General features: G+C 39.0%; 1 protein-coding gene across 1 annotated transcript in view; it reads left to right on the top strand.

The window, feature by feature from the left end:
* Positions 1 to 17,564, top strand: part of LOC131508029 (uncharacterized) — a 98,562-nt gene that overhangs the window by 66,186 nt on the left and 14,812 nt on the right. The window contains exon 3 of the mRNA XM_058723318.1: positions 14,298 to 14,399. Coding sequence (XP_058579301.1) covers positions 14,298 to 14,399 — 102 coding nt within the window. The remainder of the gene's footprint in view (positions 1 to 14,297; positions 14,400 to 17,564) is intronic.

The raw sequence follows: 17,564 nt of genomic DNA, 5'->3' as shown, positions 1-17,564 counted from the left end.
AAAATTTTTCACTCAACTTCGATCCATGCCTTGAAAATGCTACATTTTTTTTAATGAACAAAGGTTGTATAGAGATCTAGACTAAACTAGGAGTTCATTCTGTACAGATACAGTCACAGTGATTCCATTTTCCCATTCCTTTCTTATAGGGAAATTAACAACATATTGAAAGGGAATTAACTTGCAGCCATTCAAATTTAGAAGCTCCAGAATAAAATTTTCCAGCTATGCTCATAGAAAATGCTGTCTTTAAATGATAGCAGTCCCAAGACGTGTAATCAATAAATCAATAGAAAGAAGGAACTACATCCATAGCACAGGCCCCAATTTCTTCAAGTTCATTTGTTTTCATTCTTCTCTGCCGATTAAATCACTGAGTGCATCAATTAGAATTACTAATTCTATAATTGTGCACTGCACAAGCTATTCCAGCCTGAGAGTAAGGCCTGCATAATCTTTCTTATGTTAGGGCTATGAATCTGAAAAACATTTCGATAATGTTTTAAAATTCAAGAATTTATCAATGCCAGTGATTTTCTCTTTGCAATAGTTTCCTTGGAAGGCTATATATTTTTATAAACTGTGTTGCCATTGCTGAAAACATTTTGGTGAATTTCTCTTTGGAATGCTTTCAGAGCCAGCATTAGTCATTTTGTGTCTCTTCACTAGTGACAATATTTTGGTTTGTTTATTTTATGATGAGAGGAAGTTAGTTTCTTTGTATATTTTAAACAGCCAAAAGTCTGGGCGCCTGGGTGGCTCATTTGGTTAAACCTCTGACTTCAACTCAGGTCATGATCTCACAGTGTGTGGGTTCGAGCCCCACGTGTTGGGCTCTGTGCTCACAGCTCAGAGCCTGGAGCCTGCAGCCTGCTTCGGATTCCATGTCTCCCTCTTTCTCTGCCCCTCCCCCACTCACATTGTGTCCCTCTCTGTCTCTCAAAAATGAACAAATGTTAAATAAAAAATCAAATGGCCAAAAGTCACTCCTCCTATGGTCTTGTGAGAAATACATTTTTCTCTTTTTTTGTAAAATGAGAAATGATTATAAAGTAATGGGACTGATATTTGTTCTTTAGATTGGAAGTTTGTATTATCTTTACATTTGCTAGCTATGTGACCAAAGACAATTTACTCAATTACTCAATACCTCAGTTTCCTTATCTGTAACAGGAATGACAATAGCCCACATAGATTTGTTGTGACTATTAAGTGATATAATAAATGTACAGTAGTAATTAGAGTGCCCGGTACAGAGAGCTCAATAATTCTTACTGAAGGAATAGCTATATGAAGGGACTCTTAGCCTCAACTCTGCATCAAACTCCTTTCTTCAAATCTAATACATTATCCAAAACTTACTGCAAATCTATCCTTTGAAGTCAGCTCTCCCTCTTTAGTGTTACTAATTTGTAATTCTCTCTTTTCAACCAGTCATGGAGTCCTGAAGATTGACCTTACATCATGACTCTTAAATCCATCCCCTTTCCTTCACCCTACTTCTTGTCTTCAGTCCATGAACCTGTGAATCCTTCATGTTGCAGGCAGAGTGATCTCTCTAAAGTATAAGGCCGAGGGGAGCCACTTCTCCCATTGTTGTCTGGGTATGGGATGATCTTGGTAAAACCTGTAAGGCCATTTGCAATCTGAACCTGGTTTATTGCAAAGGCATCAATTCCACATTTCTTTAACCTAGCATGCTCTTGCTTTTCCAGGACTTTGTATGTGGCTGAAATTTGCTATGTGACTCTGGCTTTTGGGTAACTCCCACTGTTTCCTCTGGATTTAATTTAGAGATCAGGTGCTCCCGAGTGCTCACATTCTCAGGCACCCGTGTGGACCCCACCTGCCACCCACAGCTTATTTATGTATCCCCCTTAAGTAAATTTACAGTGTCTGTACCCTCATTGCACTGTATTGTAATCCCCTTTCTTTGAAATTTATTTCCACATCAGAATATGTCTCCTTGGAGGGCATACACTGTGTCATTCCTGCTAATCTTAGTTGTGCCCTCCTAGGACCTCATGTTCATAGATTCCTCAGACCGTAACAGGACTCAGTAATTATTCATTGAATAAATGAATGAATGATATTTCTGATGCCTTATTTAGAGTTCTTGTGACTCATTAACAACTTTTATTGTTATTAGGAGTTGGTGTTGTAATTCCCAAATTTAGGTGTTTATGCCTACCCTCTCTGCTTGGAAAAACCTGTATCTTTCCCCATATAGTTACATAGCTCATCCTTTCACCTAATGTGTCTCCAATTACATATTCCAGAGAGATTTTCTCAGACCGCCTGAGTAAATGGGACACACTCATCTCACTGGCAAACACATCTTTGTTTTTCTTCATAGCACTTGTCAATTCTGGACATTATATGCTATGTTTATTATTTACTTATTTATTTACTTGATCTCCATAAGCTCTATCAGGTTGAATTTGTTTTTTATTACTGAGTCCCAGCTTCCACCATCCCATCTGGCACATAGTGGGTACTTAATGTTAGGTAAAGTATTGAATTCCAACTTATAAGGTCCTTGAGAACAGTAAGTTGTGTATGCTCCCTATCATCTAACCTAAAACGTTACAATCAATTAATCAAAAAATCAAGCTTGTACTCACTTAAAAAAGCTTATACCTACTTTTTTGGATCTTTTCAAAGGGGTAACTTTATGCTTGAGTAACAGGGTACTTCTTGAAGCAGAGGATACTTACAGGTACCCACTGAAGGGGGTGGGGTTAAAAATTAAGTGAGCCTCTCCAACCTCTGGGAAAGGAGGCAGAAAGTTTCTCTGAAGCAGATCTTTGTTCTGCTAAGAATCAGGTGAAGTTCTGCCCTTATTTATGTAAATGTAGGATAAGAAGGTTTTTCCCGTTTGAAGCAGGAGATGATAGTTGAAACAAAAGACTGCCATTCCCCTGGATCCCCTGTGAGCAAACAAAGGTCTCCAGGATGAAATTAAGTGAATTTGCAGAAGGAGTCTGGAACTTCTGGAAGAGAAAAATTTAAATGTGTGTCATTATTCCCTGTGATTTAGCATGTGGTGGGCACGAGTCTGTCAGGGTGAATTGGGGTGTCCCTGATCTAGGCACAGAGACAGACAAGAGCAACAGCTCCCTGACCTCAAGGTAAAATCATCTGCCAAAAGGCAAGTGAATTTACCCCAAAGTTACATAGCTCCAGCATCCTTCATTTAAAGGGCCCTTTCTGAGTCTCTGAGTGGGTTCCTATCAATGTGTCCTCATGGTCATACATATTAACTGATGATTGTGACAACTGACTCTTTCCACCTCAACACCTCCTCCTTGGCCTTCTTCAGTAAAATCACTGGAGTGGCTGAAGACATTTTTGGGATCCAACTAAGAGAAGCTGAGTTAGGGAAACATTTAGTTTGGTTTAAGGGGGATAGGTCAAAGTCAATTCTGTGTATCATTAAGTTTTTGCTAGCTGCCTTGTTATAGAAGTGACTTACACTCACTCTTCAGAATCACCTGGTCTCAGGACAGGAAGGGTCAGAAGTCTTATGACATGAATGTGCCCTAAATTACCTGTCATCAGAAGTATGTAGCTAGTTCAGGAGAAACAAGCTTTTTTCTGATTTCTGATCACCAGAAAAGTGTGATGAGACTTAGTTTAAAATGAGACTACAAAATGTTTGAAAATCTTTGGACAGATATTCACTGGTTAGCAGAAGATTCTGAAAGAAATATAAGACAAATCCTACTTTACTAGTATTTGGTGAAGAAGGTATTAACTATTTAATTTCTAAGGTAAACTAAAGAGGACGTTGGGGTAAGATTTTTAAGGCCTTCACCTGAGACTCCACCATTCTCTGCCCTCTACACCGCCCCACCTTCAAATTTTTTTGAAAAGCAAACCTCACAGCTTTGTCCTGGAAGAGGACAAACACAGCATGTAGTGTTGCTAGACTCTTGGAGTACAAGCACACAGCACCCCAAACCTCAGTATACCAGCACATACAGACTGGCTCGTTGCTAGCTGCCTTAGTGTGAGAATCACTCGCAAGAAAATTTCAATGGGGAGATTCCAACCAGAGGTAAGGCTATTTTATCCATAGGTTTTGAAAAATTGATGTACCAGAAATGGAGGGTGTATTCTGGAAATGAAATTTTGGTCCAAGCGAAAACTTTCTGTGAACACTCATTAAAACTACAATTGTAAAAGGTACCAGAGTGGGAGGTACAAATGTAGGTAATAGATAATTATACAGTTCTGTCTCCTTATAGTCATTCCTATGTTCTCAAAAACAATACCCTTGCATAACTCTGGCACAGTGCTTAAGACCCTAACATCAGCAGTGAGGATTAGGAGAGTCATTGAACGTGCTGAATATCTTCTCTTTGTCCCTCCAGGGACTCTGTTCTCCAGCAGGCTGACCTATAAAGACTACATCAACAAGCATCTTTGCCCTCTGGCTAGTGGTTGCATCAGTAAGAAATGATGGGGCAGGAGGGGAATGAGCTCAGAATTTTTTACTAACTTGAAACAGTGGGCTAAACATGGTGGCAAATTCTTTGCGACCTCTCCCATTGAAAGGTAGAGTCTAATTCCCCTCTCCCTTTTCATCAGACTGGCCTAAGCGATTTGCTTAAAGAACTGAATGCAGTAGAATTGACATTTTGGGACTTCTGAGGCTGGGTCATTACAAGAAATCTTGCAGCTCCCATCTGCCCAGGTCTCTTGGAGCACTCGGTCTTGGAGCTCTGAGATGTATAAGAAATCTGATTACCCTGAGGTTGCCCTGCTGGAGTGGCTGTCAGGAGAGATCCCATGGAAAGAGAGCAATGCCCGCCATTGCTCAGCTGTTCCAGCTTTTCCAGGCAGATATGTGAGTGAAGAGTTGGAGTACATTGGAACCCCAGCAGATATATTGTGAAGAATCAGGAAACCCAGCCAATAGCAGAACTGAGACATTTCCAGCTGTTCAAACTACCCCAGCTGAGACTCCAGGCTTTGTGAAGTAAAAATAATCTATTTCTGGGGTGCCTGGGTATCTCAGTTGGTTAAGCCTCTGACTTTGGCTCAGCTCATGATCTCATGGTTCGTGGGTTCGAGCCCCACATTGGGCTCTGTGCTGACATCTAAGTCTGGAGCCTGCTTCAAATTCTGTGTCTCCCTCTCTTTCTCTGCCCCTCTCCCACGCATGCTCTGCCTCTCTTTCTCTCAAAAATACATTACAAATATTTTCTCTCAAAAATAAACATTAAACATAATGTTTATTCTCTCAAAAATAAACATTAAAAATAATCTATCCCTGCTATGCCCTGCCATGATTCCTGATCCACAAAATTGTGAGCATAATACACACTTATTATTTTACAGAATAATTGTTTGTGTACATTTGGGGGTGTACCGTTACACAGCAGTAAATAATCAAACACCTGGTAATCTCCCAGCTGTGTCATCTCTGGTTGGCTGGGTTCTGCTGCCAGAGTCTCTTCATCACAGCCCTCTCCATATAGCTACTCATGCCTTCTAGCCTATAGGAGGTAATGGCACCCAGCCCTCGCTAGCTGTACTAGTCATTGTTATTGGCTTTCTTGAATCCTGTCCACCTTTTAAAAACAGTCCCTTAATTAACCTCTCCTGAATTACCCAGTTTAAGAGTGTCATCTGGGATTCCTTGGGGTCTTGGCTCATATGCCAGACTTGATACACATGTCTCAAGACATATTGAAGAACAGGGGAGAAAGCTACAGTGTGTAAAGAGGTTCAGAATTATGCTTCAGATAGCTGCAGAAAATTTTGCCTAACAAAATGGTATGTTTATATACTTATATCAAGTACTTATATCAAGTAATTAGTGTGTTGCCATTAATGAAATACTTTAGGAAACAGTAGGCTTTTAAGGCCATCCTTGAAGTTTTCTGGATTCAGTAAGTCTTACTCATCCTTTTAATTTGTTTGTGAGAGAAATGGCCATTCTCTAGCATACTGCATTATTTTATTTAACAGTCATTATATATTATACTTTCTATATTCCAGCACTCTTCTAAGACCTTTACACAGAATGACTCATTTAATCCTCCTAATAACCCTATCAGCCCTGTGTTATTATCACCATTTTACAGACAAAGAAATCAGGGTATGTAGAAGTTACATAACTGGCCTAAGGGCTCACAGCTAGGAAGCGGAAGCACTAGCACTAGAAGCCACAATGTTCAGCTACAGAGTGCTGTCTTTACCAGTGTGTTTCGCTGTTAGGTCTTGCCGGGAATGATTTAGAAAACAGAAGAAATGAGTTGACTGGGTGGTCTACCGTGTGATTCAGTCAGTGATTGCGGGGGCCTTCTCTTCTTGAAGGCATCTGAGATGACGGAGCATGAGAAAGAGAAACAGGTTGGAAGCTCCTGAGAGCATAAACACTAGAGAGGACAAGTGTAATAGTTATGCATTGCTGTGTAACAAATTACCTCAAAATGTAGTAGCTTAGAGTAACGATAAGTTTTTATGTCTCATGGCTAGTGTAGGTCAGGGATTCAGAGAGGGTCCAACAGCATGTATAATCCACTGTATCTGGAGTCTCAGGTAGAAGACATGGAGTCTCATCTGAAGACTTATTCAGTCCTGTATGGGCCTAGCTGAGTATTCAGTCTGGAATACTATTATCTTCCATCTGGTCCCAGGGGTGCTTAGAGGAAATGCCACCCACAAATGAAATACGGTTTCATGTGTGGGAGTTACTGTTTTGGAAAACTTAGCTTAAATGATTTTTTGTTTCAGTCAGGCTTTCTGAAGAAAGCAGAGGGCAAGCTGGATCTGGGTAAAAGGATTATTATAAAAGTGTGAGGAGTGTTTAAAGAAATAAAAAATAAGGGATTATGTAGAAACCCAGGACTAGAAACAGCAGAGAGCCATTATCTCTCCCAGGACTGAAGGAAGGGGAGAAGTTACCAGAACTCTGAGGGTAGCTATTTGTAGAGTGTCTGACAAGAGCTGTGGCCTTCAAGGAGGAATTCAGATAACCAAGGATGAGTTGGTAGAGTAGGAAGAGGGTGAATAAATACTTTTGTGTCATTGTCCTCCTGCCCTCTGATCTCCTGCTTATCTAACCCACTGGATGACATATGGCCAGACCAGTTCATATAGGTCAGCCCCTCAGGACCACAGAGTAGAGTGACAGTAAGAAAGGTAGAGAATGGGCCTGGAAGGGCAAACAGGAGATACCCAACACACCAAAATATTTCTCCTGGTATGTGGGGAGTGATGCATGTGTTTTGGAAGGTCAACAGTTGTCCCTTATAGAGCCTGAGGTGAATTCTGCTGGAATTTGTAATGTCACCATTAACAGACTTTATAATATGTTGTATTGTTTGAAATGACCATTTTGTAGGTTAAAAAAACTGGAAAATTTGATAATTTCATACAGTTCAACCCAATATTCTGGGTACTTTCCAGTTAAAGTTGCTAATGGAAAAATGCTCGTATTAGATAACTGAAAATGTTGCTTCTCATTGTTTTATTGTTGGCTATTTTCTGAGTTAGGACTACCTAAAAACTTAAGTGGAATAGGTGTTCTAATTGGACTGCATCAAACATTTTTTAGTTGTTCAGGGGTAAGACAAGATAAAAATATAAAGTCAGCAAAACTTTTGAGGTAGGCATGTTGCTTACTATAGGTCATGGCAGTCTCAACCTCAGTGCCCAACTGAAGTAGTTTAACCTACCTTGTGGTTTGTCCTTCAGTAGCAGACAGCCTTGAACCAAGCAGAGAACTATGAAGGGTATTCTGATGCCTGAATTTCAGGGAGGCCCAGCAGTAAATAGAAGAAACTCATGATAGACCATGGGAATGGCAAGTTTTGAGTTTCATTTTCAAATCATGCTTTTGACCATACTGACCTCTAATCACATATTATTTAGTAATTTATTGGATAAAGGAACTCTGGTGTTTTTATATGTTTTCTCACTGCCATGTAACTAAAAAGATGTGGGTCAGATGCTGGTTAATGTGGATCTTAAAAGGAATGTCTACTGAGGCCTCCTGGGTGGCTCAGTCAGTTGAGCATCTAACTTCAGCTTAGGTCATGATCTCACAGTTTGTGAGTTTGAGCCCTGTGTCAGCTCTGCACTGACAGCTCCAAGCCTGCTTCAGATTCTCTGTCTCCCTTTCTCTCTCTGTTCCTCCCTGGCTTGTGCTCTCTTTCTAAAAAAAAAAAAAAAAAACAAAAAACAAACAAACAAACAAACAAAAAAACAGGAATGTCTACTGAAACATATATATTTAAAAATCTTGCTACTTCTGTTAAACATAGAGGAAACAGAAAGAGCCCCTAAAGCAGATCTCTGTTGTCTAAGCAATTACTGCATGGTATGGCAGACAGAGTAATGAGTCCCCAAAGGTGCCCATCCCTAAGACCTGTGAAAATGTTGCCTTACATGATAAAGGGGACTTACCAGATGTGATTAACTTAAGCATTTAAGATAAGGAGTTATCCTGTATTATCCAGGTGGACCCTTATAAGAGAACCCTTATAAGAGAAAGGCTAGAGACTTACAGTTAAGAGAAGGCAATGTAACAATGGAAGTAGAGATTGGAGGGATATGGCCATGAACCAAGAAATGCTGGCAGCCTCTGGAAGTTGGAAGAGGCAAGGAATAGATTCTCTTCCAAAAGGAACCAGCCCTGCAGACACATTTATTTTAGTCCCATAAGACTTTAGACCTCTGAACCCCAAAATTGTAAAAGAATAAAATTGTGTTGCTTTAAGCCACTAAATTTGTCATATTTTTTTGCAGCTGCCATAGGAAACTAATAAAAGTGGTTTCCTTAGTTATGTGAATACAGGGTGAGGAGGCATCCAGCGCTCCATATTGTTACTCCTTAAAAACCCAGATATGAAATTTGCATGAAGAGTCTAGAAGCCTCAGGGAGATTGGGACCAAGACGTACACCCAGAAATTTGGAGTTTGAGTGATGTGTCAAGGTAGAGTAGGGTGGTATTGGGCAAGACATAATCACATAAAAGAGCAATGGGATGCCTGGAAACAAAGTTTCTTTAGGAAAGTGGGAAGGTCTTGTCTGACCCAGACTTAACATAAAATCCTAAGTACTGCAGAGAGGATGGGTTTGGCATGATTTAGTCTACAAGACCCTTAGGACCCAGCTCCCCTGACATGATGCCACATTTTTAGGGAATAATGGCTGAGTAAGGACAAACAATGAGGACAAACAATGTCATTGTGGACAAACAATGAGAACTCTACTCTAGGAACCCAAGTAAGAGGCATCCCTAAAGCCAGGACATAGGCTTGGACCAGCTCATAGGCTTAAAAAGTATCTGAGGAACTCTTGGGACCAAGTTTCAACAGTGACATTGTGTGGCAGTGAGAAACATTGTTAGGCTGACTGGACTTCTGTTCTGTCTCTATCTGGCCTCTCTACAAGGATTGTCCAGGGGCACCTGGCTCAGTCAGTTAACTTTCTGACTTCGGCTAAGGTCCTGATCTCATAGTTTGTGGGTTCAAGCCCCACATCGGGCTCTGTGCTGACAGATCGTAGCCTGGAGCCTGGTTCAGATTCTGTGTCTCCCTCTCTCTCTGCCCCTCCCCTGCTCACTCTCTCTCTCATTCTCTCTCTCTCTCAAAAGTAAACAAACATTACAAAAAAAAGAAAGAAAAGAAAGAACGAGAGAAGAAAGAATACAAGGGTTGACCAGATAGGGACTGAATAATCACTATTACGTTCTTGGTAAATATGGTGGGGGAGAAGGGGATGGAGTTTAAAGGAATATACTGGGCTCTCCGCTAATAAGTTTTATTTTGACTGGATTAATTGGGACAAAATAACAGATATGCATACATTTTTATTCTCTAGGTTTGTGGAGCAGGTCACACTGGATATACATGTTTGTGTTCTGTTAGAAAACTAAAAGCATTTCTAGCTTCCTCCTTATGTATTTTTGGGAATCTGAAACTAAACTACATGAGTTTTTATTTCTTTCTTCCCCCAGTTTCTATATTCTTTACTCTTGCTCTCCATTTTTTTTTTTTCAACGTTTTTTTTTTTATTTATTTTTGGGACAGAGAGAGACAGAGCATGAACGGGGGAGGGGCAGAGAGAGAGGGAGACACAGAATCGGAAACAGGCTCCAGGCTCCGAGCCATCAGCCCAGAGCCTGACGCGGGGCTCGAACTCACGGACCGTGAGATCGTGACCTGGCTGAAGTCGGACGCTTAACCGACTGCGCCACCCAGGCGCCCCTCTTGCTCTCCATTTAAAAAAATGGAATAATCTTATGGTTCTATAAAATTATAGGAGTTGCATTTATATGCCTCATCTTATAATCAGCTTCTTTAATTGGGTGCCTTCCTCACAAGTATTTTCCAGAAGTTGCTTAACCTTTAGGGGAAGGTCTACTTTATATCACACATTATGATTTTATATAGCTCATCTCATTTAAATCTTCCCACAGTTCAGTGAGGTAGATTTTCTTTCTATTTTATAAATGAAGAAATGTGTTCATAGGGTTTAGGAATTTCTTCTAGCTGGTTATAAAAGATGGATGTCTAACCATATTATTATGGTTCTATAAGCATTAATTAAGATCATACCTAAACCAAGAGGCAAGTGAAGCATGAATATTACTAAGCTGCTTAAATACATTTAGTGCAGCAACAAAATCAAGATATAAATTATAAACTGTGATATAACAAAGTTTACATATCTCGCATTTTGTTTCAATTAATCACTCCAAACAAATCCCATCAGCAACTAGCCCAGTATATCCCCCTTAAACTTCATCTCTTTCACCAATTACCTGAAATATACATATGCTAATAACCTATAAAAGATGGATAAAGAGAACCTAGCACTGTACTTTAAATCAGGAAGTGCTCATCAAAGTTTAGTTGAGTAGAAGGTTGACAAAAGCATCATCTGAAATGCACAGTAAAAATAAGAGAGGCAAAGAAAATTTCCAAAGTTACAGACTGATTTTTAAAATAATGGCTACAGAATGACCAACCTGGTATATAACTCCTTTTGGCAAAATGGTTGAAAATATACCGTAAATTTGAAAGACAGGATTATAAAAAAAATCTCCCAACTGAATAATCCTAAAGCTACAAAACAAAAGTCCTCTCCATATGAAAGAGTATTGCCCTCTGAATGTTTTTATTTGGTTTTGATTTTTGGAAGTCTGTATTTCACCAATCACCTTTGGAAATGGACATTTCTGCTGCTGACAAGCATTCATTTCTCTTTTTTCCAGTAGTACTCAGATCTTATTCAAATGTCTTCCCCTTCCTCACATCTCACATGGGCCTCAGGAAAATCTGATCTCACTACTCTCTCCAGAGGTGGCTCTGTTACATCTAAGGCTAATTCCGTCCCTAGAGCAAGGGATGGGTGCAGGAGATGACATGTGGTCCAATTAACATGAGGAAAGTCTCTCCAGGGGCATCTGAGAAAGACCCACCATCACAAGGAGAGATATGCTCAGAGTGGCTCTCCTCCAGACATTACCATTATTCTTCTGTGGTGATTTTGCTGCTGTGCTAGTACTCTGAAGATGAAACTTCTATTTAGAGCCAGGAAAAGAACTCTGGTGCGACAGGACTGTCACCTCGAAGGCCTCACCTCTTTCTCTTCTAGTTGATTGAGCCAATAAGTATCTAATTGCTTAAGCTAGTTTGAGTTTTCTGTCATTTATAGTTGAAAGTATTCGAACCTATACACCATCAGCATTGTATTCTAATCCACAGTTGTGCTATAAATAAAATTCCGGTTTTGAGTCAATAGAAGAAGTACGAAAGACAGTCTTTGCTCAGGGGATCAAAATGACGAGACTCTCGCAAACCCAGAGGTCTATACTTAGGGGTCTGCCATGCCATACACACACTCTCTAAACACTACATTAGTTAAAAAACTTGCCAGTTCAAGTATTCCCGTTCATCTGAAGTCATCAAGTTTCAGTTCTCTGACATTGTACATTGCATGTTTTGTGAAATTACATGTTTCCTGTGATAGCAAGAAACCCAAATAATAATTTACCTGGCCAAGAAAAATAAAGAGTAAAGATGGGTACATAATGTGGTTGTGGATTGCTGTAGAAACTTGGCATATTTTTATTTTTATTATTTATTTTTAATTTTTTAATATTTATTTACTTTTGACAGAGAGAGAGACAGAGTGAGAGTGGAGGAGGGGCAGAGAGAGAAGGAGACACAGAATCTGAAGCAGGCTCCAGGCTCTCAGCTGTCAGCACAGGGCCTGATGCAGGGCTCAAACCCACAAACCGTGAGGTCATGTCCTGAGCTGAAGTTGGATGCTTAACTGACTGAGCCACCCAGGTGCCCCTAAACTTAGCATATTTTTAACACCACATGAACTGATTAGAATAAAAAAAAGAAGCTTAACAGCTTTTAAAACTCAAAAAAATTAAGAAAAGGCCATAAATAATTTTTAGGCACATTTAAAGAGAAGCACTAAAATCAAGAGCCATTACAATTTGTTTCAAGTTTGTAATGGTACTTTACACCTTAAAAAGAACATTTGACACTTGAGTAGATGATAGCAGTATACTTAAGTTCAATTTTTTTTAATGTTTATTTATTTTTGAGAGAGAGAAGGAGAGAGAGAGAGACACACACACACACACACACACACACACACACACACACAGAATCCAAGGCGGGCTCCAGGCTCTGAGCTGTCAGCACACAGCCCAACATGGGGCTCAAATTCACCAACCGGGAGATCATGAGCTGAGCTGAAGCCAGACACTTAACCAACTGAGCCACCCAGGCGTCCCAATAAGTTTTAAGAACCATTGTGAATTTAAATTATCACAAAACTATCAATGTAGGGTTTCAAACTGATACTATCTGAAAAAATTAACCTAAAATAATGTGTCCATTTGGCTTAAAAACCTAGAAGGAAAGAATAATTAGCAACATATAAATGATCATTTTAGTCACACTCAAATTTCAAAAGTATGTTTGTGACTTGAATAAGTAAGCTCTTGAGTATAAAATAAAGCCCAAATTTACTTTGAAATTTTATTTTATTTTATTTATTTTAATTTTTTTCACTTTTATTCAGTTTGAGAGACACAGTGTAAGTGTGGAAGAGCAGAGAGAGAGAGAGAGACAGGTTCCATATTCCTAGCAGTCAGGTGCCCCTAGTTTGAAATTTTAAATGATTGGGGTGCCTGGGTGTCTCATTTGGTTGAGTGCCTGGCTCTTGATTTCAGCTCAATCATGATCCCAGGGTAATGGGACCCAGCCCTGAGTCAGGCTCCATCCTGAGACAACTTAAGATCCTCTCTCTCTCTCTCTCTCTTCCCTTGTACCCCGCTCATGCTCTCTCTCTCTCTCTCTCTCAAATAAAAAAAATTAAAATAAATAAATAAAACAAAAATTTAAATGGTTTTATTTAAGTGATTATTTATGGCCTAAGATCAAATTATAAACTTTAAAAAATTTACTCTTTATATAATGAAAGAATTATTTTTTAAGTTTGCTTGTTTTACACCTTCCCAAGTAGTATATATGGCACATTTATTTGGAGTAAAGTGGTAAAAACAAATCCAGCTCTTATGTAAGCTAGAGGATTGACTTTTGGAGTCTCAGATAGATTTCTTCTTTGTATTTTGCATTTGCTTTATCTTTATGTATTTTTCAAAAAAACAGTGATTCTATTGTTTTTTAAAAATTGAATAAGTAGCAGGATATCTGCTTTGTTGTTCAGAATTTGTTTGTATATAAACACAGTATTGTCCCCAATTAATCTTATGGTTACAATTTTCTGACTGGTTCTTGGATCGATAGCTTATTATGTTGAATTTTTATTATTTCATATAAAATAGTTACAATCTTTAAGCCAAATTAGTATTTATTGACTATGGATGACCACTGTGTACAAAGTGCTATATTTAAATGTTATTATTTTCCCTGTTGCACATAAAAATCCAGTCGCATCGTCACCTCATGAGGTGGACACAAGTATCCCAACTGCTTATATTTACAGTAAAGAAAATCTAATCACTAACTATAAAAAAAATCTGGTTGCAAAACAAGTTAAAAACCAGGGATAGTGATAATGATTATCATCTCAAACATTCATTAAGTGTTAAATTTAGAAAAGACTATTTCCTAATGCCTTTTGAAATCTCTCTAACCTTGCCTGCTCAAGCCTTTCTACAATATCTAATTAAACCTGACTCTATTCAGATAAATGTATCCCTTATATTGTTTTTGTGTGTGTGCGCAAAAGCTAATTGATTTATAGTTTATAAAACTTTTTTTGTTTTGTTTTGTTGTTGCTTTAGGACCCACACTGGCAATATTCTAGCAAGGGGATGTTAAGTCGTGTACAGAAGAATAATTCAACTATTCATGGGATCCAGAAAACTCTTCACTGTTTCTTCAAGGTTTGTTCATCCATTTGTGTGTTCAATGACAAAAGATTTTTGAATGCCTCCTATGTAAAATAAATTGTAATTATTCAAAAGTGTTTTGTGAAAAGTATACCATTACCAGGAGGACAGCTACTAGGCCATTCATTTTCTGTTTATTTTGCAAGGAAATGTACCCCTTTGAGCTTGTTTGATTTGGATATGTATTCCTAAAGTAAATATTGCTATTGATGGCTTCCTGTTTAATGTTAAGCTAGTCAAGTGACCCTAGAAGTCTTCCGGTTGTGTTAGGGTTTCCTTTACATAGATTCCAATGCAATTGCTTTCATATTATTTAGGATATAAAAACAAACTATATTCAAACATTTATACCATTTGATTCTTACACTTCCTAAGAGACAAATTACTTTACAAAAATAATAGCATTATTTTTAAGTAATGATGCTATATCCCACTTAGGCCAACCTTTAACATGTCACATTAACTTTTAGACAGAAATTAAATTAACTATGCTGGCTTCCTGGTTCTTGGGAAGTTATTTATTACTCTTTTTCTCTTATCTGCGAAATTAAATTAAATTAAATTCCACCTAATCTATCAATGTTCCTACATCTGGACCCACATCGTCTGCTCTTCCTGCAGGAAGATGGCTCCAACCCCTTCACTTATGTGCCAGATCTTATTCCTCTTTAACTTCTACGAGGCCCTGTGGATCCTTTCTCTCTTCTGCATCATCTTTCTGTCTGCAAGAAATTATTCCCATCAGCATAAAAGCATGCTGTAATATCTTCCATCTTACTTTTATTTAAAAAGCCCTCTCTTGGGGCGCCTGGGTGGCGCAGTCGGTTAAGCGTCCGACTTCAGCCAGGTCACGATCTCGCGGTCCGTGAGTTCGAGGCCCGCGTCAGGCTCTGGGCTGATGGCTCGGAGCCTGGAGCCTGTTTCCGACTCTGTGTCTCCCTCTCTCTCTGCCCCTCCCCCGTTCATGCTCTGTCTCTCTCTGTCCCAAAAATAAATTTAAAAAAAAAAAAAAAAAAGCCCTCTCTTGACTCCACATCCCACTGTAGTTCTGTCCATTTCTCTACTCCCTTTTGTGGAGCTCCATCCCTGCTTTTGTTTTCTTCATTTCCTCACTCTCTACTTGGATCTTTCACCCAAATCCACTTCTTTTACTCTTCCAAGGCACTGTCTCTTGAACTCATTTCAGTTATGCTTTCCTCGGTTTCGATTCAAGAAAAGAGTGCTTGTTGGGGTCACCAATGACCTCTATGCTATATCCAGTATAAAATTCTCAATCTTCATCCGACCTGACTTACCAGCAGCATTTGGCACAGGTGACCTTCCCTTCTCCATTTTCTTCATTGAGTTTTCAACACAGCTGTCTGATCTCCCCTTACCCCCTCTTACTGGCTGCTTGCTTGTCTCTCTTAGCTGCTGGATCTGCCTCCTCTTCCTAACTAGAATCAGTCTTCAGCCCCCATTTTATTCACACTCTTGTCTTCAGCCATCTCCTTTCTGAGCTGAAAACTTCCAAAATTATATGCCCATCACTGCAGAAAAAGACTGCCTTTATTTCTAGTTGTGATATACAACTGGAAAAGAAGAATCTGTGGCATTCCTCTTTCTTCATTCTGTATTTGTCCCCTCATTCCTCCTGCTACCCTTTGGGATCAAACATGATGTTCATTTGTCCATTCATGTGATAAATACTATTGAGCAACATGTGCCAGACTCGGTGCTGACTTATCCATAACCTAGGCTTCTAATGGTTTCTGGTCCTTGCCTTCTTTTTCCCTTCTTACTCTATTTTATCCATTTCCCATCCTTCAGACATGTTCTAAGTCCCCTCCAAACTCATGTCTCCAGGCCCTCAAATACTTTCTCCCTAAAGCTGCAAACTCAAAATTCTAGAATCTAGATTTCTATATCTGGAACAAACACTTCAAATTCAACAATACAGTTTAAATGCAATTGTGTTAGAAATGCAAACAAACAACAGGGGGGCCTCGGTGGCTCAGTTGCTTAATTGGGCTCAGGTCATCATCTCACAGTTGGTGGGATCGAACACTTCATCGGTCTCTGCACTGACAGTGTGGACCCTGCTTGGGATTCTCTCTCCCTTTCTCTCTGCCCCGCCCCCTGCCTCAAAATAAGTAAAACCCATTTTTAAAAAATCTTTAAAGAAAATGCAAACAACACACATGCTAATGCTCTTCCTACCTAAGTCAGACATGACTCATTCTCAATTTTTCTTCTTCCTTTAGCTCATAGTAACTTTCTAAGTATCTCTGTAACTGGTCCCCTTATCTCTATTCCTACTAATAGTGCTTTGTGCCATTAGCATTTTTCTTTAAGGATCCCTATGCCTCCGTTCTTATATTTCTCCAATTCTTGCCCCACATTGCTGCCAGCGTGATCTACCTAAACTGAAATCTGAATATTTCACTGCTCTGAATAATATCTTTGATGGCTTTCCATCTCCCACAGAACAGAGCTCACAGTATTATTCCATATGAACCTCCTCAGCTCTTCTGCAAAAATTCAAAAGTTCTGGCCCCAAAAAATGACTTGCAGATCTATGAACTGAACATGTTCTTTTAGACCTTTGGTCTCTGCATACATTTTCACACCCTGTATGTCTGGTGAATACGCATCTTCCATCAAGACTCAGATCAACTTATATTGTCTTTGAAGCTCCTTAAGCCCCGACACCACATAATTAGGCCTTCTTCCTCCGTGTTATGATACTTTATGTAGATATCTTTATTTTTTCCATGAATCTCATATAGTGTAATTATTTGTTTATATGTCTGTGTACTTCAATGGACAGGGAAATCTATGCAGGCAGAGACCATGTATCATTAATCCTATAATTTCAATTTTTAAATTTTTGTTTCATCGTTTGCAAAAAACAGGAAAGAGCTGATATGCATTCTCATATAATGAATACTTTTAAACTGCAGAAGTTTACATTATAAGACAGACTTTTTTTCTAAAACATAATAACTGTTTTCCTAATATGAGTTACTCATATAGGGTTTTTTAAAAATATTGAAATATAACCCACATACCATAAAATTCACCCTTTTAGAGTTTACAATTCAGTGGCTTTTAATATATTCACAAAGTTGTAAAATTATCACCACTATCTGATTCCAGAAAATTCCCAATTCTAGAACT

The sequence above is a fragment of the Neofelis nebulosa genome, chromosome 3 (genome assembly GCF_028018385.1).
Source record: "Neofelis nebulosa isolate mNeoNeb1 chromosome 3, mNeoNeb1.pri, whole genome shotgun sequence".
NCBI classification, from domain to species: Eukaryota; Metazoa; Chordata; class Mammalia; order Carnivora; family Felidae; genus Neofelis; species Neofelis nebulosa.
The sequence above is the reverse complement of the archived record's forward strand: the minus strand, read 5'-3'. Positions and strand labels throughout refer to the sequence as shown.